General features: G+C 40.0%; 1 protein-coding gene across 2 annotated transcripts in view; it reads right to left on the bottom strand.

Moving 5' to 3' along the window:
* khdrbs3 (KH domain containing, RNA binding, signal transduction associated 3) overlaps nucleotides 1-24,819 on the bottom strand; it is a 113,914-nt gene that overhangs the window by 47,329 nt on the left and 41,766 nt on the right. For both annotated transcript variants that reach the window (XR_004698725.2, XM_035182042.2), the window contains exons 2-3: nucleotides 14,427-14,545; nucleotides 2,938-3,054 (exon numbers count right to left, since the gene is read on the bottom strand). Coding sequence is in view for 1 of the 2 variants with exons in the window: in XM_035182042.2 (XP_035037933.1) it covers nucleotides 2,938-3,054; nucleotides 14,427-14,545 (236 nt within the window). In the remaining variant the exon portion in view is untranslated. The remainder of the gene's footprint in view (nucleotides 1-2,937; nucleotides 3,055-14,426; nucleotides 14,546-24,819) is intronic.

Genomic DNA, 24,819 nt, shown 5'->3' with positions numbered 1-24,819 from the left:
GTATCAGCATGTATGCTTGCAGATATGTGCCAACATTGAACTTTTATTACACAGTTGAAATGTGTTGTTTGCTAAAACACTGTTTGACCTTTATCTCCTGTAATTCATTTCCTTCATAATATGATTTGCAATTATCGCACCACCCACTATCAATGTATCTGTAAGGACCACACACAGTTTATTTTGATAGGAGGACAGTCCTGACACATGCAGTTCAGACCAGTCCTCACAGACGGTGAAGGTATGACTCCGCTCGCCAAAAGTAACACAAAGAAAATGGGGTTGATTGTTTTGTCCATCAGGAAAATTAAAACGGAGAGTACAAGTCCCATGGAGCAAAATGGATGAGTTAATCAAGGCGCTAACGAGGAGGAGAGGGTGGGGGTGTGGAGCGCGGACTCCTTTACATCTTCCCGCTCTGACAGCAGCAGGACAACTGAGGTGCCATAACCGGGGAGCTGACTCCGACAGCGCTGTGCCTTTCAACCTCTCTCCGCACCAACATTCTCGTCAAGATCCAGGTCACTGCAGCAGCAAATATTTGAGCAATTATCTCAGCTCTTTGTAGCGTCTCCACCAAACATAAGAGCTTATAAAAGGAAGGTACTGAACAGTTTCATCCTGCATCTGTTGTACTGAATGTTTTTGTCTATCCCAGGATAAAAAACTGTACATTAGTCCTTTCCTGTCAGTCAGGTGCCCCCCAGAAGCAAAGTACAGTACGTGTATCGTATCAATATAAGTAGGAACATGTTTAAGGCGACAGAGCCTCACTCTGAAAAATAACAGCTTTGTTGTTGACTTGAAAAAAGCCTTTGGGTAAAAGCTGACCTGTCTTTTTGCTCTGCAGGGGCCCGGCGGTCTGACCTACACCAGGAATTTTAAGTGCCGAACAGTACAATGACACATGCTGCGCAGCTGCAGACAGAAAGTCAGCAACCAGCGGAAGATAAAGCAGCAGATTTGTAGCGAGGGTGTGTCCCCCTCTCCTCCTTTACTAGAGGAAGCAGCTCTGTGCAGGGACGGCTGTCACTCATAAATCCCGCAGTGGGCTTGTGCAGACAGGTGAGGGCTGCCGAGGTCAGCACATCTCTATTCGGGTCTTTTATTTTTTTTTCCTCCAGGAGTCGACCATCAAAGAGTATTGATCACAGTAATCAAAAAGAATGTGCTGCGTGATGGAGAAAATCATCGCCACCAACAAATCACCTCCGACGAACAGAGAGAGGGAGATGAGCTAAGTGAAGTCGATTTATTCCCAGTTAGCCAGTCCACTGTGCAATCAAGTCCCTGTTAGAGCCTTTTATATCCTCTCTTTATGTGACAATATGATTATGGATGATGGAAGTCATTTAACTGGATTTCCATTAAACGCTTTTTCATTAAATCCATTCTTTCTTGGACCACAACTACAGTATCGTCTGCACAAATCACGAAGCCTGTTTCAGACTCCATATGAAAACAACACCTATTTTGTCTCATTTCAATTTGCAATTACTTTTTTTTTCAGTGTTTAATCAGGAAATTTAAATCTTTAGTCAGGCCTGACAAACTAAATGATCTCTTTTAATTGTTAATTACATAATTACATTCAAGCATTGCTTGATTATGGTTGGATTATGTTAATATACATAAATAATCTTAAATGAACTGAGGGAACATTTTGTGAATACATTTATTATTAATTTTATTATTAATGATTAATATTCATTATCTTCAATCTAATGGAGTAATTAAGGTGAAATAAGATACTAACCTAAAAACCCCATGGATAAATTTAGATCTTTTGAGTGGTTTTCTATCAGATTTGTTTTACAGTCCAGTCTTGTTCAGCTGATCTGACTCTGTTTTCTTTCCTTTGAGAGAGAGAGAGAGAGAGCGATGGAGAGCAGGCTCTGAAAGATGTCAGCCGTCTTTGGCAAACCTCACCATCGTTCACATTTACATAACCCTCTGAAATTTGTTTTTTAAGATGAGGCTGTTTTTCAAATCTCCAGTCCATGTGACCCGAGAGCTGTCAGTCAAATATAGTCCGAGTTACAGGAAGTGATCAGCTCCCATCTGATTTAATATGAGACAGACATATAAACACTGTTCTAGCTGTTTTTCTTTTCTTCCAGGCAGTGGTATAAAGTAGTAATATGTAATGTAATCGAAGCGAGTACTTTAGAACTCAATTAAAAGTTTAAAAGTATCTATTTAATTAACTCACTACATTTCAAACAAGCTGCAGTCGATCGTAAATTTCCCCTATTAGACCATTTCAGAAAATGTCGTTTAATTCAAACAGAGAGTTGGTGGGAAATATATCTTTGTAGTGTTGAAAACATGAAAACCAGTTAGTTGACTGAGATCAAATTAATCAGCAACACTTAATTTGGATTTAAGCCAAAATAGAGAAAAATCACCAGTTTCTGTTTCTGAAAGGTGAATATGTTCCTTGGTTTCTTAATTTTTTATGACATTTCAGTGAATTTTTTGCATATTGTTAGTCAGAGAAAAACAAGATAATTATCACATTGGCCTCTTGGGAGCTTTTACTATTTTAAACATTTTATCCACCCCAAAAAATTGTTTTAGATAATTGATTATGAAAATAGTCAAACACAGCCCTAATTCCAATCGTAAATATGACTCAACTTCATTAACAGTGAGACTCTTATCTTTTGTTAATTTAATCTGTCGCCTCTTAAAAATACAACTAATTTGGAACACTGAGGGAAACTGAAACAAGAGGACAGAGGAGTCCTGTGTCAATGCATTTGGTTTATTTTTCTACACTTCAAAGCCATGTCCAGTCCACCTTGACTTCAAACCATGTGAAAGACTTAGAGCAGCAGACCGAGATAAAATGATGTGGAGGTAAAAGAGTGGAAGGAGCAAGGCGAGCAGGATTAAAGCAGGAAATAAAAAAAAAAAAGGGGGCTGGAGTGTTACCTTCTCTTTGTCTCTCATGGATCCTTTTCCGAGAATTGACATCTTTGTGAGGGTGTCCTCCTGTAGCCTCTTTAACGAGTTCCCGCGTGGCCCGAGGAGTTTGCCGACGAAGTTAAACTGCAACAGAGAGCGAGAGCGCCGATCATTCAGGATGTGTGTGTTTTGAGATACAGAGCAAAGACATCTCTCATGTCAATTGCACACGAGTCAAACAGTGACTGAAGCTAATGAAAACGTATGAGCAGTTTTTCTGGCCCATGTTAAGACAGAATCAGTGTGAAAGCATTTCTGAGTATCGTTTATCACACGTTCACATGTGTCAGCTTTACATGGGTTAAAGTTAAATTCTGCTTGATTGACATTAAGTATGGAAACAATGAAGTCTTTAAAGATGAATTATGATTCCTTCATAGATTTGATAGCTGTATCACAATTAAAAGACCACATTCCCTATATTTCTCTATTAGTATTACATCAACCCTTTAATAAACTTTAGTGTCCTTAATGGACGCCTGATACCCAAGTTTATTACTTACACATCTTACTCACGTATTTATCATTCATAGGATAAATCAAAATCAGCTTTATTGGCCATGTTTGCATACACATACAAGGAATTTGACTCAGTTTTTTCCATTGCTCTCAACGTAAAGAAATAGACAAATAAACAAAAGAAAAACAAGGACAACATAGCAGAACACAGTTAAGCAAACATTTAACTACTATGTACAAGTATGAATATAAATATATATGCAAAAGTATGGATATATGAACATAAAACATTATGTAGTTTCCATGTTTCCTGTAAAGCAGGGGTCGGCAACCTTTTTGACAAGAAGTGCCAGTGTGGAATGTTCTTGTTAATTAGTGTGCCATATCAACATTATTTTTAACATTAAGTTTTATTATTGAACCACATTAATATTTTCAACAGACGTGTCATTTTTTCGGGGATGTCTTTGCACGCGCAGTCCATTCCCTCGAGCAGCGACTGGAACTGTCGGTGCGTCAGTGAAGATCACTTAACTATAAAGTTAATAATCTTTACCACTGTAGCCATTACCTCAAATTCAGATCTGACTTGGACATCTTTGCACAGAGGTTTTCTTGGTGTATTATGCAGTGGAGTTTCATGATGAGGTGACCGACTTTTTCTTCTATTAATCCGACTGCTCCCCTCTGTCGCCCGACCATGGCGGGGGGCGCCATCTGTTGTTACTGCAAAAAATCAATGTCCCTGGCTATGTCCTCACCTTTTGTTGCGTCGGACATTGGCTTTAAACAGCAGAGCTCCTCTCTTACAGTCGAATCACAGTATTTTGCCATGACTGCCAAGCTTGGTAGTCGTTCACACGTCAACGCTCTCATCAAGTGCAATGCTAAATACCACGGTGTCTTTCATCCCAGCTGTTTGCTGCGCCCTGACATTTTCTGCCATTTCCTCGATGCGTCGCTCAACACTTCAAGCTGATATGGGGATGTCTCTGATTCTTGATTTGATTGTCTTTTTGTTTGGTAGTCCTTCAAACAGAACCTCTGAGCTACAGAAGAAAGCCTCCTATATATATATTTCGCCATCAGTAAATGGCTTTCCATGTTTCACAATGCAGTGAGCAATGCGAAAGCTTGCTTCAGTCGCATGGTCTTTGGCAGTGGCAAAGACTTTGAGAGAGTTGGCTTGTTCCCATACCTGGACACTGCCCGTTTGATTGACTCTCCCTTGTCTGCCTGATCTTTGAAACTTCTTTCGTGCTTTGTCTCAAAGTGGCGCTTAACACTGGACGTTCGGCAAACAACATTTTCAAAACATAACATGCACACAGCACGGTCCTTGTGAAAAACAAAGCCATAGTCTTCTGCCCATGAGGGCTGAAATGCCCGTGCCAATACATGCTGATGCCAATACACCTGAACGGCTGCACTTCACAGAGATTCATGTGGGAAAATGCGAGCAGCGCCGGCTGGGAGGCTTCTTCTTATTATCATTTAATGGCGATTGGCATCCATCCTATGGTGCATTACTGGCACCTAGTGGCTGGGAGGTATCAATCAAGCTAAATAATACAGGCTGTGTGACGGCAAAACCATTGAACATTTCTTTAATAGGTAATTGCCTAAGGTTGCTGACCCCTGCTGTGAAGGAAAAAAATATACAACACATATTCTACCCTAAATACATACAAAGAATATGGCAGTTTGTGTTATAGCATATAGCAGTGCTGGGACTCTTAAGCTTCACCAACAACCTCCACCAATCATAATATATGAAAATATGGATGCTGGTCCTGAAGCTTAAACACTGAGACTTGATAAACTCACAGGGTTCGCCTGCTTTTTGGCAGCTGGAAACAAAGAAGAAATAAAGTGTAGTAGGAACCTGGATTTTGAAAAGAGGGTGGGACATGTCCTCTCCATCCCCAGCTGTCAAGTATGCCCTTGAAGAGCATAGAATAGAGAAGACTAGGGTCGATAAGGTAGATGTTTGTTCAAGATCCATATTTTGTGTCCACACTATATTATCCTGGGCAAAAAAGACGATACACCTTGTGAGCATGAGATACTCGACATATTTGGTACAGACCAGATGTGGATTTGTGAGAGCAAGTTATACTTTTCTGTGCAAAGTTGAATAAAAGTCATCTCTCAGGACTTTGGGGGTGCCATGGAAATCCATGTTATAAACACACAAATAATAAGAAGATGCATATCTTGGTAAGCACAATGCAACAGCTTGGATGTCCCATTGGTGGTTTGGTTTGGTAGAAGTTCTCCTTGTGTAAAATTGGTACTGGTATAGCCCCAATGACATCAAACTAGAAGTTTAAAAAGTAAATGGATTACATTGGATCTTTCCAGTCTTATCGACCAAGTGCTTTACAGTACAAGTCATATTCACACACACACACATTCATACATTCATTACTGTTGGCACAGCTGTCAGAGGCAATTTGGGGTTCAGTATCTTGCCCAAAGACACTTCAGAATACAGACTGGAGGTGCCAGGAATCGAGCCATGAGTGTTCTGGTTAGCGGACGACCCTCTCTACCACTCCAACTTTAATCTACTAGAATCTAGAGAAGCCTCAAAGGGTCAGACTGGTCAGATTTAACGTCTCAGACTGTAATTACTTCTCAAATTAGGCAACATTACATAAAAAAGTATAGCAACATCATTACATTATATTAAATGGGAAATAACACCATAACCTGCAAAAATCATGTCTGTACTATTATTGTCCATAAATTTACTTTCTGGTTCCAGTTCCAAACATTACAAGCATTTTTTACAATATCCAAACATGCATTCAGAATTTCAGTTTGATCCCAATGTGTTCGAGCAAAGTTTGAACTCTGCCGCATCTGGCACGTTGTCGTCCATCACCGGCTCCCTGGCTATAGATTGCTTCGCAAGGTCACTGCTTTTTAGCCGTAAAAACCCAAATGTTATGCATGACTATGTCGAAGTATGTACTGAGCAGACACCTATCAAAGTCATACAGCCTTAACACGGGCGAAGCACAATTCCACCAGCAGCTGGAGGTGGTCGGAGAGACAAAAGGAGAGCGATGCTTTTCTCCCCCTCCCCATGTTTCCCTTTAACAGTGAGTTATACAGCTGTCTCCCTCAACTATCTAGGTCATCAATTAGCTGGCAGGAGGTAAAAAACAGCCAGTTTTGTTCCACACCTCACACATACCTCTCCTGCCTTTTGTTGAGGAAGCGAGTGCTTATTAGGAGGCTGCTGCCAATTCCTGGGTGAGGGATTTGAGAGGTGAGCTTTAGTGATTCGCTCTAATGCAGTAACTGACTGTTGGCTTTTCATCCCGGTCAGGCTGAACACCAGCAGCTCTCGGCTACTGTATGTTCCACAATGTTCCTCAAAGTCCTGTGACTGGATGTGAGCATGCAGGGCTGTGTTCAGCCCTTGCCTCACAGTAAATACCATGCCCCACTGTGCTAATTCCAACCCTGCCATTGCAAATGGGAATAAGTGGCCCCCTGCAAAGTTCTGACCTTGGACCGATGAATATGTAAGACGAGTTTGCTTTCACATTGAAATGTGTGCAGACTTCTATGCCGCCGGATCTCCATTCAAATCACTTGAAATGCTGCAGCACCTCCGCTCAAATTTACACACTTATTAACTTGAAATACAGTATATCGAATACGACATGAATTGTTAGGGGAAAATTCAATTTAAAGTTATCTAAGCAAACAAAATGTGGCCTGCCTCTAATGTATTCAAGTTTACAAAGGGACGATCAAAGCAGACAGTAGCGCCCGGGCGAACAGAGGGTGTCAGGAAATGTTTTAAATGTGCTGAGTTTAACCGATGTCCTGCGCATCCATCATTTCCACCTGGATAGTGCCTTGATCACTGAGCTGTGCCGTCTCCTGAACAATGATTTGCGGAGCCAGATCACACAGCCGACATCTCTCAGTGTTACTACAGCTTTTGTGCACCCGTTCCTCCTGACGGGTTGAGAATGGGACAAGCTGTCCACGATGTGTTTGTGTGGATCTCTCAGCTCCTCCCATTGCTGAGGGATAAAAACGCTTGAAGAAGGCGAAAAGCTTTTTTTTTTTTTCCCTGATCAAGAACTAAGTGCCACTGCGTTGTTTTCAACATTATATTGCCGGAGCTATTATCAACTGTGTTTGGCATTGGCATCAGACAGCGAACACAAAGGAGCACATTTACAGGAACAAGAAAATGAGACAGACTGTGAAACAGAATGTAATGCAGACATAAATTTACTGTCTGCAGACTAGGTTTCATCAGGGAAACAATTAGAGGCTGGCTTGTTGTTGAACTGAGGCCAGAACGAATCAGCTTTTTTCTATTTTAGAAAATACAACATTGTCTTTTGTGGAGAGTTAACAGTAAAAAAAAAACTGAATCTGCTGAAGGGGAAAATTGTGACAATGTTCTTGGTCTGAATCCAAATTCATCCTCAGCTATAACTGATGTGCCAGTTTCACCTGAAGAAACGAAGCTACTAAAAATACACACTTTTAATTACTGGTCACATACATTTCAGAAGTTAATTTTGTAAACAGTGAGAGTTGATTCAATTAATAACCTTTTTGCAAGTTTGTAGTTGAATCAATCTGTCTTTAAAAAAATGAATTAAAGGCATACATACTGAAAAAGAAAAAAAACACAATTGTATTAATTGGCTGGCTGTTTTTATCCTAGTACAGTGGAAACCTCTTATAGTGTGACCATGGAGATAGTGATCAAATATTTATATTGATCAAAAGCTTGGGACAGAATCGTTCCAATGCAAATGCTGTTTATAGTAATCTCTCCTGATCTCCATACATTGACTAAGTTTACAAATTCTGTTGTTTTTACCCAGTTCACACATGTGTCCGATCATGATGATCAAAATGATCATTTTTTAGCCCAGGACAAACGTGATCTTTAAGCAGCCCCTCCCAATAAAACCCAGTCTGCTCTGATTGGTCAGCTGACCCACGCTGCTGTGATTGGTTAACCGCTTCCAGTGTGTGTAGGAAATGTTGGCCTCCGCTGTTGTTAATTGGATTTATTTTGTCTGTTTCAGGGGAGCTCCCATTCCCACAGACTTTGGGTTTTTTTACTTTGCAGAGCTTTTACATACACAGAAAACATATATCAAACACTAGAGGAAAGAAAAACTGAAAAAACATAGAATAATAAAAAAAACTAGTTAAATGTTAAATTATTTACAAAATAAGAAACATAATAAATTATATAAGTTAGATATTTTCAGGGAGATAGAGTTAGATTTTGGGGTTTAAATCAAATCCAGACCTTCATTGTTCGGGCTGATTGTGCTTAAATCTTGTATATTGCAATTTCATTTGTTTAATCAAACCACCAAATAGAAAACCTTAGGCTGAGTAAAATGCTGCGCACAATGTAGAGTGAAGGGGACAAACAGAGACTCTGTAGCTCTTTCCTAGGCTCTATAAATAAAGCTGGTTAATGTAGGCGTATAACTTTTTGCAACTTGTTCACGTATTAGATTTACACAGTTTTTATCCACTTCAGACAATCATATGTGCATGATATAGTGATATTGGTTTCTGACCATTTTAACTTCTTCACTATTTAACAAGAGATCAGGAGGATTTGCTTGATATTTATTTGACTAATGCCAGTAAATGTCAGACAGAAGTCTTAATCTTGATATTTAAACACATCAGCTCCCAGTTAATACATTTGCAGAGAGACACACGCGCACACACACACACACACACACACACACACACACACACACACACACACACACACTCATCTCCTCATATGGACAATCCAAATATATGAGTCTTACTGAACACATAACTGTAATCCCCGCTGTTTATCAGATATCAAAATCCGTCTGGGGTTTTTGCTAATGCTTACGTTATCACGAGGGATTATGAGGCTTACTAAAACCTGCCTGGGCTCCTGTACCGGTTCATGTCATTAGACTTTGTGAGAGGATTGTGCTGCCTCTGTCTGTAATCACCAGAATAAAAGCCGATGTGTTTAATCACAGGTTGCTGCCTGCTGCGGCGCCGTGCTGCCAGTTGCACACAAGAAAAATGGACGAAAATAAAATACGCAAACGAAGCAATGACTGAAATTATACCAAAACGGATTCAATCTGTTTGCACAATATCCTGGTTGTCTGTTGAAACGGAGAGGAAATGGATAAATAGGGAGACAGCGGACACAAGTAGAGAGATAACGTATGATTAATCACACTTAACTTGGTTTGGGGGGGGATGGTGGTGGTTGGTGGCGGCGGGGGTGGGCTTGTGAGATCTGTTCATCATGTGCTGAATGTATTACTGCGAGGCTGGCGAAAGGTGCGCTCGCAGAGAGCCGGCGCAGTGATTGTGCTGAGGACAGCAGGACAGGAGCGACAGCAGAAGGATAAATCACCGCTCCCAGCGCAGAGAAAAGCCACAGCCTGAACTGGAAATAAACCAGTGGGACTCCTTACGCCTCGCTAATGGCCTGCAGTGCTGTCTGCCAAAAGATGCTCTCTGAGACGGGGCCCGCAGTTTCGGCGGCTGTACAGATAATAGTACATGCTTGTTCCAAAGGTGGAATTGTTTTATTTCCTGAGTGGGCTTGACATTATGTTATTATCAGTTAAATCATGGTTTAAAATCTTTATGCTGATGCTCTTACATGTAGAATGCTGTCCACACAGTATGCTCACTGGCGTAGTAACATGGTCGTGTTGTTCTGAATCAAACATGGCTGGTGTGCACCGGACGTCAACGCCAAAATATTTTACCGCCTGCTTTGCACACTTAACAATGCTTTAGTTCGTTATGTTATCTGTGTCACGGCATAGTTCCTCCTTCATCAACCCCCCTTTTTCACAAATTAGAAAAATAATAGTGCATTTCCCATTATAAACCCCGTTTGGAATGGGCTGTTTGTTTGACCTGTGGTAATGCTAGTTGCAGTGTTATTTCTGAAACTATAAAAGTGACCTGCAGTTATTGAGCTGTGGCAAATGAAGACCTGCTGCAGGACTCAGTCCACAGAACCATGAAGCTGCTCCACCGCTGCTGCATGAAGAGCTGTTCACCTATTTACTCACATTTCTGTGAACACTCAGTATGCAGAACCCCCAACTGGAGAATCAGTTGTCGTTGCTGCTGTTGAGTCCCAGCCCCCCCACTGCTACAGAGCGCCTGTCTATTCAAAGTTTAATAATATTCAGCGTATAGCGAGTCAAAATTGCACCAAATTCGATACTGCTCTTCCTCGTGCGTTTCACAACACACACGCAAAGTGGGAAGCCAATCGGATGAACAATTCTCAAGATATGCGTTTTACAGACAGACAGAGATGGCGACCATTGAGATTGTTTTACACTCAATATTTTGACCAATATTATGTCCTAATACCTGCCAGTGTGATGGCACTAATAGACTCCACTGTAAGAATAGGAGCATTGGAAGTGAGACACAGAATTAGACTCTTTCTATTACATAGAAAATGCTTTAATCATGTCTTCTCTTTTCTTTTTTATAAATAAATAGCTGTTGGGTGAGGATAAAGAAAAGGGGGAGAAGTGACACAACAGACCTAAACCATGTAACACTATAATATAATCACTCTTCTAAACATCTTAGAAAGTCTAGAAATCCATCAGTGTTTGGTTTTAAAAAATCACCTGCGAGGAACAGCTCTATCACTGGGAATCAGCAGAGTGGAACCTGCAGCGTGGTGTCCTTACCTGCTTCATTTTGATGAAAAGCTATGTTTGTTGGAGGATGGATTTAACCTCTCTGCACATGCCTCTAAATGTCTATTTGGAAAATGGCTGTGCCACTTCAATGCCAGAAGCCAAAAGGTGATGCTCGCAGCTCAGAAGCAAACCCATTCAAGTCAAACCGATCACTCTTGCCATTGCTACCTGTCAGACAGAACAAATTGAATTTGTCTTCCTCTGCTGGCTTGTTGGAGCTCTAAACAGCGTATTAGTGGCTCTACTTATCAAAGCTGTCAAAGCAAATCTGTTTAGCTGTGAACCTAGGAGACTCAGATCAGCTTTCTGAGGACATGGCATACAGTCCATATGTAGTACATCAGTGCTCATCGAGATTGTTTTTGTAGAATTAATGTCAGCTCTACATGTCTACAATTTAGTGGCACTTAAATGGCACTTACTTATAGCACTTTGTAGTTTAGCTTTTTTGAAGAATTTGTACTTTCTTGATTCTTGTTGTTCTGGGTTTGTACCCTCATGGATGAATGCACTTATTGTAAGTCGCTTTGGATAAAAGCGTCAGCTAAATGAAATGTAATGTAAAATGTAATGTCATCACCTAAGGACTCAAGAAGAATTCAAGCAAAGTTTCCTAAAGATCATAACCACACTGACATATGGTCACTTATGTCAGATTGAAATGCTGCTAGTTAGGTTAGCTTTTAGTGCCAAGTAAATGTACATAAATATAAACATGCAGTATTTATTGATATATGAGACTTTTTATATGTTGAAAAGTCATTTTTTTCTAGTCACTCTGGCCACTTTAATAACTGATATACTGTAAAAAGTTATCACTGTAAAGGACGGTACAAAAACAATATAATCTTAAAGATATGGCATCTCCCTACCTAGAAAACAGTCTGACATTCCAACAATGCAATTCAGCTGGAGCATCATCAAAAGCACATGGATTAAACTTGATATTGTAAGGTGTCCTTGGGTGTCTAGAAAGGCACAGTGGAATATATGTGTTATTATCATTATTGACAGTAATGTAGGTCTCTCAGTGAACCAATTTGATCCTGACGGAAATATCTCAACAACTGTTGGATGCATGCAACTTGCTACAGACATTACTGCTCTCAGGGTGAATAATATTACCATTTGAACATTTAAAAGAAAAATATCAATTTTGATTAGACCAGCACAGATTTGAAGGTAGTAAAGGTGACAGTTCTCTGAAGAGAAACCAGTTTCACCACATGCATGACAGATCATCATCTGTGTGTGTAACAAGCAGAGTGTAAATATGTTAGGCGCCTGCTATGTAGGTGTATAACGGGCCCTTAAAATAACAAAGAGTTAAATAGTGTGCAATTGACTTCAGACCATGTTTGTTTGCTCAAATCCGAATTCTATTGTTGTGCTTGGCATTGGGTGTAAGGCCCAAAATCTTTTTAACAATAGTTTAGAATTTGCAAAAAATCTATATTACAAATATCACCTGTGTTATAAAATATTAATCGAACTATTGTTTCACTTTTGCCTGGTACTCATTCTTTCCTTATTTTAAATGAAAGAGTCTGGTGGAGTGAGGATGTGTCACTGAGCTGATACGACTCTGTGGTGGGTCTTTAAAGCTACAATGAAGTGTTAAAGTAAACGCTGGGTGTGGGCTAATATAAAATCTGGTATATTGCTGTTTTTTACACCCAGAAACTGACTGTATTATTTCACTGTGCATGTCATTAAAATTCTCGTGATTTTGATGAGGAAAAGCACCGGGAAACTCAACCCAAATGCACCTCGAGGGTATGATTGGTACAGTGTCTGACTCCTGTGCTGTGTTTCCTCCCTGCTCTCTCCATCCACGTACTGAAGGTCTCCACTACACCTCCCCCCAGGAGGGCTGAGGTGAAAACTGGAGAGACGTATAAGAGTGGCCCTCTCACTCTAACATCAGCCTCCCCATCGCGCTCCCAGTGGGAAATCCCTGTCGTGCACAGTGCGTGTGGCGCCAATAAACCGCTGCGTGGCTCCTTGTGAGGCTGAAGTGCTCTCAAATGTGGCAACTGCAAACGACTTCACCGGGAGGTCACACTGAAGCCGACTGTCGAGGACTCGGTACATGTGAGTTCCGTGTCGCATTGCATATTCACTCTCAGCTGAGGCACGGATCTACAATGTGGCCAATATATTTGTGTCTTCCTGTGTAGACAGCAGAAATCTGTGCCGCTCACTGTACACTGTTCACAGTCTGACTACTTTCTTTAATCACATGAATCTCCACACAAAACACAAGCAGCGATACTTTTTGTTGGTGTTTTAGGTCCAGACAACATCTTAGCAAATTTTTAACATCTACCTGCCTATGACTTCAGGTAAATTGCTCTGACAGTTTACCAGCGGGCAACCAAAGCCTGCTTAAACATGATCAGTCAAACTAGAAAGCAGAAGGTTTGCGTATCCACATACACTTGTTCTTCTCACACACCTCAATATTGATGAACTTGTCATTCAAAATACAGAACGTCCTGGTTCAAAGATATAATATTTGGTTTGTGAGTGTATATCATCAATATTATTTCAATAAAAGTTAATTTAGAAGAATGCCATTCCTGACTGAGACATGAAACAAAACACTAAGACGCCTCACTCTGTTGGATTTGTTGGAACTGGTTGTGCAGTTGTGTTACAGAGCGTCAGTTCCTCTTGGACAAACCAATCTTTGACGAGACAGAGAGCGCACAAACTGACAACAGTTTCACTTCGGCCTGCCCTCAACTCAATTAGCTGCAGTCACCGTCAGCAGTAGATGGAAATGAGAAGCCGCAGCTGAATGTTTTCTACACTGCGTTGCATTTCACTGCACATTGTCATACGTCAAATCAGTAGACATCGCCCAACCCAGAGATATCAGCCCATCTTTGACCAATGTCAGAGCGATGGAGAGGTGTGTGTCTGAGGGAGGAGTGAGGTTTACAGTTGTAACATTTCAGAAGCTCCAACGATCCTTCAGACAGGAAGTAACTTCCCTAATATAGTTCTACCCCAGTTCTGTCAGCCGACACTCCGCCTGTTTGCCGTCTTCCAGATATGCTACATCTAATAACATAGAGCATCAACAAAAACTGTCAAGTGGCTGTTGTAAGAAATTTAAATCAAAACTAGAGCAACTGTAGTTGGCTTCATTATCTATAAATAACACCATCTAAAATTCTCTATCTGTGCACATCACATTCTTGGAGAAGTCTCTGGTGGTGGTACTATAGCACTTACTTTAGGAAACTGCTTGACTGGTATTAAAACTTTCTGGCCCAGTTTCATGTTCTTGTTGATGACAACGTCGATGAACTTCTCCTCCTCCTTCTCCTCGTCTTTCTGAATTTTTTCGATCTCTAAAAAAAAAAAAGGCAAGAAGAAAAGTAATGGGTTAGTGATGAAAATCAGCAGATATATGCAGGACGGTAACTTTAGATATTACCACCATCATCAGTCAAAAGCAGATATTTATGTCATGAAATACACTCATTTTCCAAAGAATCGCGATTCCATGTTCTTGCTAGCCAGGTTTCTGTCAGCTCTCAAGTACAAGGAGATTTATGTGCTGCAACTGTTTCAGTCCACCTGCATTTCTGTGCATCCGCTCAGGCTGTAACTCTGGTTGCCAGGTCAGTGAGCACAGGTTTTGGTTTTGGCTCTGGACAACCACACTGGTACCAAAAACTTACTGTGGCAACCATAATCAGAGACCCTTTGCCCAACAGAAGGTTTCAGCATGAAACGAACCCTCAAACCAGAAACTGTTCCTCCTCCATTACTGTTTGTGTTTGTAAATTGCAGGTTAATTAGGGAACTCTGAATGTGTTGGCAGTTGTATTTTTGATCAAGAGCCAGGTGTTTATCCCTGCTCCCAGTCTTTATTGAAAGCAATGCTTTCACCTCCAATTTCTATATTGGTACAGCAATAAAATTAGAGGTTAAAAAAACAACTACTCATTTTACAGAAAATTAATTAGCTATTGACTATTTTGATAACTGATTAATCACTTAAGACATTGTAAAGCCAACTGTGAATATATATATATATGCTTCTTCTATGATGATTAACCACATATCTCTGGCTTCTTGCATGGTCTTACAAAACAAGGAATCTGAATATGACAGCTTGGGCTTTAGTACATTGTGATGGGTGTTTTCTTTTTAATATTTTCTGACATTTCATATACCAAGCAAGCTGTTTATGGAAACCCTCTTTCGTTGCAGACCAATTCATCAGGTTGTACCAATGTTCTTATCTCAAAAAATACGTGGCAAATTAGATTAATTTCCCAAATTGTTTGACTGTTCTTGTAATCTTGTGATTTGTGTCGGTTGATAGATTGTTCAGAAGGAATTCAAAGTCACATCTTCAAACCCAAAGATATCAAAATCAGAAGAAACACAAAAGCAGAAAATCTTTAGATTTAATAAGATGGAAAAAGCAAATGTTTAGCAATTTGACTTGATAATTCTCCCAGAGGGAAGCTCCACCATATCACAAATTCAGGTCAGGTTCCTGGTCATGACGACTTCAGCACATGGTTGTAAATTTTCGTCTGTGGCTCTGGAGGCGTCGCACCAAGACTGACAAAGTATCCTTTGATGACTTCATGGAGTTATCTCGGGGATTGAAGACTACAAATTAAAAGCAGTCAGCGTCAAACACTGGCAGCAACTGGGAGACAGTTGAATAATAGTCAGCAGATTTGCTCAACAATTTGTCGGTCAGCTTAGCGAACCCTACAAATTATGCTTCTATTGACAAATGAAAAATTGTTAAGTTCCTTTAGCGTCATTCATCTCACCTTTTGAGAAGACACACCAATTTACTTGTACAGATACGACATGTGCTAGAGTCCCTTTCATGTTCCTAATAAAAAAAATGATGGGGAGGACACTGGAGCCTGCACCTCCAGGCGACCAAAAATATTGGCTGTCACGCTTCTTCATTTGGGAGAGGTAGACTTTGATGTATTTGGAGATGTAACCTTGAACGTTTAATCAGATGGATAACATCTGTGTTTCAGTGCCAGGAAAATTGTTTTGCAGAGAGGGCAGCTGAGAGGTGCAGAGAGGCTACGACAAAGACTCCAGGCTAAAAGCCCAGCAGGGGAAAGGGTAAGGCAGCGAGTGAACTCCATCACAGATTTATTTCTCCTACGCAAAGTGATTTTAAATGGAAAATACACAGCAATTGTGATGCTTCAGCTTTTCAGTTTTTGAAGCGTGCTTAAAAATCTGATGTGATGATTAGATTCAGGCAGAAATAAGGTCTGTTATGTAAAAGCATGATAAACTCAAACATGTTCACATGTTTAAACACCCAGATTCACCACATGCCCATGTTTTTCAATTACACAAGATGAGAAATGAGCCAGGCAAACAAGAAACTAAAAAGGTGCTTGGGATTCCTCAGCAAAGCTCTGCAGCGTTCATTTCAGAATGTAATGAAATCCTCTGATATGAGGTTTAACGAGGATAAAAGACATATCTTCAGATGGAGATATCTTTAAGCTTCAGTTTATCCCAAGGGGGGGCTTTAATATTAATGCATCGCCTAGCAACATGCCAAGAAGGAGTTTCCTCCTTTACACCAAGCCTTGTCCTCAAAACATTCCGGCTCTGATATGTTGGGAGATTAAGAACGAAACCATTTCAACTACAAACCATTTTCTTTCTCAAGCTTTCAGCACAATTTTCCAGATTTGCCCCGAAAATACATTTTTGCATTTCAAGAGCAAACAAACCCCAGAGGGGTTTCTACAATCAGCCGGTGTAATAAGCAGCCAAAGTAAATGAGCTCACTCTGAACATGGCAATGGAGAATCGGCGAGTGTGAACTAACCACAGTGAGAAGCACCCTCCACCTTTGAGTCATTACCGAGGGTTCAAAAGAAAGAGATTTGAACATGAATCACTGACACGAGCACAGTGTGCCTTCTGTCGAGACTCCTCTCTTCTGACTGCAAGTGGATAGTGCATAGCTTGATATTCTCTTTTTGATCCTTTGAGAAATAGCATCAGTAAAGGTCTCTTTGTCTATTGGTATGGCTGCTGTTCCTTAAAGGTGTGCTTTTGTCAAATTCTGCTAATATCTCCTCATGGTCCACCAGCTGTAAACTCTGTGTGTGTGTGCTGGAAAACATCACTGTCTAAAAGCACAGCTGTGGCTCTATACTTGGTAAAGAAAGAAAGTTAAAGCAGCTGAACAGTACAACACTTTTCCAGCCAATCAGCAACAGGGGGTACTTGTGCTCGTGCATATGACGGGGTGGGGGGGAAGGGGAAGTGGGAGGGGGACCAAGGTAAAACAAGGGAAGATTACGTGTAAAATCTCAAACAAGATAATGTCATCATTGTTTTGCCTTCTACTATCAATGGAGGTTCATCAGATTACATACATCGCCACTGCAGTTTCAGAATGAAACAACTAGTGTTAGTCACTGGAAATGCTTACATCACCATGTCATGGGATGTTATACCCACAATCATTCTCACAGCAGAGCTACAAATGCTAAGTGCTAAAGCACATCAGACTCCAGCTAACCCAAGTGAATATGCATCTACAGCAACAAGAATGACGAGTGAAGTTGTGTGAGGAATGAAACTCTTCAGTGGCCAATGTGCGTCTCAGCTGCTCGAACATTCAAATGAAATGACTCAAAGGAATATTGAATGTTGAAGATGTCCTTATTTCTGACTCTATGAGCTCTGGGGGAGTCACTCTGTGTATATATTATTGAATATGCATGTACACCGTGTTCCCCTGATAAAGGTTGGTGCTGCTTATACATGATTTCCTTTTCTTACTCCTGAACAGCAGATAAAACCTTTTCATTGCTTTGCTTCTATTTGAGAATGGCAGGAGCAACACACCTTCAACTTAGTCCTATATGTGTATACATATTTATTATTGTTCTGATTTCATTTGAATAGATTTAATCTAAAATCCAAGTATAACTTAGTGACAATTCCACAATCGAGTCTGACATGATAAGTAAGACGATTAGTAAATAGCAAAAGTAACATGATTACTTTATTTGGAGGAGAAACTGAAAGCAATAACACCTGACATGTCAGTAATAACCCCTTTTTGTGCACATAAACCTCTGCACACAAATAATAGATACATGCAAACTGGATATTGGACTCAAAGAAGTGTCAACTTGCAAGATGCCATGTTTTCTGTTTTTTTTATTTGAAACCAAAAATCCAACAGTCTTAAACATTCCAGGTATGCAGAGGTAAGAAAGTTGGAAGAATTTAAACTTCCCTTTAGATAAAATTCTCTTTTTTTTTAGTCTTCAGACACTCAAACAAGTACAAAACCAAGGCTGCCTTTGAGGGGAGACAGTTGAGACGTGTGTAGCTGTTATCCCCATTGGTACGACAGGCCCTCTAAATGAGAGCAGGTTTTCCATTCCACCTTCAAGTGTGGCCGTTCGGGACAGCTCTGCCTTTAGATATGATCACATGACCTGCGGAAAAAATCTGCTTTGTTCCAGGCAAACATCAGCTATAAAAACGAGAATTAAAAATTAAATAAAAATGTATATCTTATATATATATATCAAATCCTTTTGGAGAGCTAAAAAAACCAAAGCAGATAAAAACTACTGAATATGTTGCACATTAGCAGCTTCTCTAAGCTGCTTTTCAGTTATAACCAACATGTCCCAGCTGCATCAGATCTCATCATACATATTCAACAATATACGGTATAGATCAAGTGGCTGCTCCAAAGCCCAAAGAGTCAAACCGTGCGAAGAATAACTTAAATAAATTCAATATTTTATTCAATAGCTCAATATTTCCTTCATTCGTTGGTTTGAATCTGTTAGCAGGTAATGCATGTTGGTTTATAAAGATGAACTGCCTTTATTTTTTCACAGATTTAGAAATAAAGTGAGTACACAACTACAAAAACAAAACCAGAGTTGTAACCAACCATTTTTATATTTTTCATTTAAGAAGAGAGCATCTCAGAATGTGGTTTCCCCCGAGTTCTTCATGTTTACAATCTTTAAGAAAGATGGTCCCGCTTGAAACATCTCAACTTTACAACCTTTGCACACATTAAAAATGTATTTATCGTCTCTAAAATGCATCTGGCTTTGTGATGACGCCCCACAATGGGAAAGCATCCCAGCTGTCTGCTTTTCTATTAGAAATGCTCTCGCCTAAAAGCAGCTCTATGATTTAGGCCTTCCCATTTAAAATGCATAAGCCGGGTAGATTTGGTGGGATTATGCATGACTTCAGCTGCGTGCTGGAGAGTCGAGATGGGGACGGAGGCAACTGGGTCATTAAGTCGACCAATTTCATGTTGAGGGTTGAGATCATTAATACAGGATCTGCACACCAGGTGTTCCCACTTGTTAGTGGACAAGACGAAGGACTAATGGGATCATATGTCACTTTGGTTTTACGTGCCCTGAACATAATGTCCGTCCTTCTGATCTGCAATGCAAACAGAATCAATGCAAACCAGTCTTTTGTTAATGTTTTTGCTTTTCTGGTTTTCGAAATATAAAAAAAGGTAAATATATACAATGCCCTCAACAATAGGTGTAACTTTAAAATGCTGGCTTCTATTACATTTAAGTACAATTTAGTGGTAAACACTTTCTTCGACATCTCATTGAACCTCTTAAGAGTGAAAAGCCCAAAACCATATATGCTTTGCTATGTAGTTAAACTGTGTTGTTTTTATTAATGTTCACATGTAATTTTTAGTATCAATACCCTTCACATGAAGTCCAAAAATAAAGTAACTATTCCCTGGTGAACATTTAGTCAGCTGCATGGTCAGCCGTCTTTGTAGTTAATGCACAGACACGAACGTGTATTGATCCCTTCATTCTGCCCACAAAAGCAGATTTCCCAAAATGTTCAACTACTCCTTTAATGTCAGTGAAGCAGATCCATAAGAAATTGATGCTCATGTTAAGTGCATGTTGGAGTATACGCCAAGATACACCGAAGAGTGCAGAGGACACAGATCTATTAATAATCGCTTTACATTGCAGTCTTAAGGATTTTTTTGTGTTTACTTTGTGAATTATCATAGAGGCATTTTCTAAAACGTATTCTCAACGATATTACAGAAGTAAGAGCCCGTGTTGCTTTAATCTAAACGCAAAAAATAGCATTTGGTCGGCAGTTCTCTAATAAGGCAGTCTGTGTGTAAACAATATGTGTGAAGCCAAAGTTCACAGGCAGCAAATATAATGAGAACTGCATTCCCCGTGCTGCGTGCAGCGATTCAAACACTAATTACCCAAAAGCTCACTGTTGCTTTTGAATGTTCGAGGGTTCTGTGATATCGGTGTGCGTCTCCACTTTGAGTTAAGTCGACACAGACTTTGACTTGTAGATTTCATGACACTTTGTTTGTGGTGTGAGTGAAAGCTATGGAGGAGTGAGAAGAGAGCCATGGAAATGAAGGGTTTTCTTTCACAGAGTGGAGTCGTTAAAGATTCTGAATTCATTGTACGTAATAAGGGTTTCGTGCCACATTGTTTATGTTAGTGGCTAAACCTACAGGTTCTTATCTAACTGTACACTGCAGTAAATACAGACTGCCAGGACCTATATCATTATGACACGACTAATGAATAAAGTCATATGAGAAACATTGGAAATTTCACTTTCACATGTTATGGTATTTTTTATGGTATTTGATGTAAAAAGTGATGTATGCTCACGTTCCTAATCACGGAATATCAGAAAAGACATAATTTTCTGTCTTCTTTTGTATTTAACAAAGGTTATTATTATTTAAACCGTTCTACATTCACCAGTGTGCACCTCCACAGACAGAACTTAGCTCTCAGTGCGCTTTCCTCCGTAAATAATTGAACTGAAAATTGAGAGACTTTCTCCTCTGCTTCGGCGAGCGTCTCAGACAATGAAAATACTGTAGCTTGTGTAAACGGCACAATGCTAGTTTATCAGCAGCTTTCCGCCACTTGCTTTGTGCAACTGATGCGGCACGGTGCGTTCCATGGCAGACAGACTCATTATTTTGTTGTTTTGCAATTACGGGTCAAATGAATGAAATACTCAAACAGGAATGTCACATCATTATTCTCATTTTTCCAGTTTCTATCCACGGTAGCGTGCTTACACAAACCAAATCAAAGGACATTGAGTTCACTCAGACAATTGAAATATAAATGGAGGAATATTCAAGATGGAAGCTTCTTAACAAAATACTCTGCATACAACTAAATACAACCTATTTTTCCAATGTGCAATGGAATGTGACAAAAGCAAAATTTGTTTTACAATATGAGAGACTTTTATATTTCTGTTTATGGCTTTTCCCACCAGTTTGAAGGGCTCATTTTGAAAAACGTGATTTCATACGCCAATCAGAGATTAGCAACATTTAAATCAACACAGAAGCATATTCTGTAACAAAGCTCACATTTAAAGGTTAAAAAATCCAAATACTGAGAAATAAATGACATATTTAATCTTGACAAATGACAATGGCAGCATTTAACCCTCAGTCATTCTTACTGGAACGTAGAACTGATAATAAAATCCACACGTGATGGTGAAATTTAAAAAATTTCCAATAACACCATGTTGCTATGGCCTTTATTTCTTTCCATATATTGTCTCCTCCTCCCATAAAGACTCTGTGCATGAGTCTGACTGACTTCTGAGGGTTTCAGGCCGTATGGTCGGTGCCAGAAACAGTTTCATGTTTTCATGTGTGCTCCCAGTGTGACCACACACGTTTAGTGTGAGTCATGGTGTCAAGGCTATGACCCTTGAAAGGGAAACGCTACTGCTAAAAGAATAAATAAATAAATAAATAAAAAAACGCCTCGACACGCTCCTGTCCTGAAATCTCAATTTCACTCTGGCTCCTCCATTGCCTTGACAAGGTCAGGCTGGCAGCAGGAATTCGTCTCGCCCCCTAATCTAGAGATTACATTCTCGGCGGCTGGGCGAAACCCTCCCTCCTTCCCCTCTCCTTTCTGCCTCTATTCCCTGCAACCCTGCCAGCCTGGCTCTCTACTGCGAGGTAACGAGCCAAGACCCACTTACAGTGTAGAGATAATGTCCACGGATTAAGACAGAGAGCCCCTCGAGTGGTGCCTCTTTCATTTCAGTATCCGGCTTGTGACGCATCATAAATACACCAGACAGTCAGGGACTCCATTCTGCGGATCTCTGTGGAAGACAAACTCTGTCCTATTGTGGATGTGTACGGTGGCATATGATTTTAATCCACCAAAGTCAGTGGTAATGGCTACGGCATTACACAGATACAAAAGAGCATTTTCTCTGCAAAAAATCATGGGACCTTTAGGGATTCTCTTGTCACCCTCAGGGTGAGTCACAAATTTTAAATGGCTGTGTAAGAACATTAAAGTTCCCTGAAGATCCCTTTGGGTGGCAGGGTTGTTCAAAGTGCACACGCTTGTTTTTTAAGGCCTTTAAGGGTTCTACTCCCTTCCAAGATGCCAGAATTGCTACAGGCTTCTACCTTGTGTGACAGCATTTCACACACTCCAGGCCTATGTTGTTTGCTTATCATTAGGATAGTTGCAGGGTGCATTTATCTTGGCACCTGTTCATTTAAAGCCTGGCTCACCAGGAGATTATCAAAGTGTTCTCAACTTGCCGGGGGATTTTGCTCTACAAATTAGCCTTCATCCATGACATGATGAGCGGCTGCATGAAACAGGGAAGGTGGAATAGACAGAGGCTTTCTAGGATAACGCATCAGCAAGCTTTATGTGTTGTTTGTAGTGTTACTTGAGGTCACATATGGTTGGAAATGAAAGTGAATATTTTGTTTTTAAATATATAAATAATAAGGAGCAGGGAACAAATTATTTGATGATCAATCAATTATTTTAATCAATCAAGAAGCTAGTAAGTCAGCCATCGTCAAATGATATACAAATAAATGTGTTCTTCTGTTTTTCTGGTTTCCTTCTCACTGAATGACAACGTTCAGAAAAGGAGGGTCTTTTAAAATGCATTAGTGTTTGTATTTTCACTGAGCAGTCCTTCAGATGCACTAAGGCTCAGAGGATTTCAGGACACATAAAAGGATGTGTGAGTGGGCTTCACTTTACAACCCACCTCCTTCTCCTCGGGGCCTGGGTACCAAACTATTATGGCTCTGATATACTTTGAAAAGAATCGACCATCAAAACATAAACCTTGTCATTTCGGTACCAAAGGAATAAATCTCATGAGCATCATCGAGCCAATAGTCACGTAGCATCTTTGTACCAACATCTAACAAGGCTGGTGATTGGCTGTCAAACTCAACGTTATACAAATGAGTTTTGTAGTTTGTAGTTGTAGTTGGACTTGTGTTTCTTGAAGACTTTTAGACTCTAATCCAAGAGGCACTGACTTACAACGTTTTCTCCCAGACTCCCAGACTCTCATGTGCCGGTGGGTTGCTGCACCATGAGAGGCTTGAAAATGTCTGAACACTTCAAAACTGTGGTTCCATTTAATCAGGCTGGATGAGGCAGAATGCAAAACACGGACATACAAAAATTCCTGCCACTACCGGCACCACAACAAATTTGATTGAACGCTTGATGCATGAAATGAAACAGAGAGCAGAAAGTGGCTCTGTGTCCAACTGCAAGAAGAACAGACCACAGCCGTCTTCCTCTCAGCGTTCAGTTCCCTCTAATGTTACAGAACCTCCCTGTAAGTCTCCATTAAATTCCACTGCATCCAAGTTTTTTTTAAGGAAAGAGTTATGATTGGGAATTTAACAGATAACGTTAACAAACATTAAACAGCCGCCCAACTGCATTGTGGCTATTTACTTCCTGCTTTTAACAAATGTATGGTTTATTATGGAGGCTACCAATGTATTGGTATTGGTATAATACCCAGCTCTGTTTTTTTGATATGATAAATGTGTCTTTTGTACGATGCAAACAATGGACACCGACTCAATGATTGTGTAAAAAGTGTCCATACCACAGAAATGAAGTTTTGCTTCATCTCAGGTAAAATAGTCTGGGGATGCATTTGCTGATGTTTTAAGAAACAATAAAATGTTGATGAAAGCAAATTCACCAGTGAAAACAAATACTTCTGATCAAAAACATAACTGTGAGCGAGTCGTTGAGCTGCTGCGTGTCGTTGCTACAGAAGTGCTAAGTGTATTCATGGAAATCCGAATAAGACACACTGTATTTTGCTGACGATACTTTACACAGTGGATGTAAGTTCCAAAGCAAATTTATAGAATATTTTAAACTGTGCCTGAATATGAATGAGTTTGATCCTCAAACATTCTATATAGGTTAATTATGTCTCCCCATACATAATTCACAATATCCCTCATCATAATAAAAAATTCTGTTTCTACACAATAGATGAAAAAAACCCTCAAAATACATTGAGGTTTTCCAAACAAGCAGCAAGTCTGACTGAAACAAACTCATGGTTTATTATAGAGGGTTTAAAGAGCCCGAAGAGAAGTTAGAGATTAACCAAAGCCTTCATTATAAAACAAAGTGTAAATGAATTGTTTATGAAATCAATGCAGTAGTTTTTCAGCTGCTCTTAGAATGAATGTCTGTCAGGGTTACAGTACCATTCAGTGTAAAAGTATTTGTCAGCATGG

The sequence above is a fragment of the Hippoglossus stenolepis genome, chromosome 17 (genome assembly GCF_022539355.2).
Source record: "Hippoglossus stenolepis isolate QCI-W04-F060 chromosome 17, HSTE1.2, whole genome shotgun sequence".
NCBI lineage: Eukaryota > Metazoa > Chordata > Actinopteri > Pleuronectiformes > Pleuronectidae > Hippoglossus > Hippoglossus stenolepis.
The sequence above is the reverse complement of the archived record's forward strand: the minus strand, read 5'-3'. Positions and strand labels throughout refer to the sequence as shown.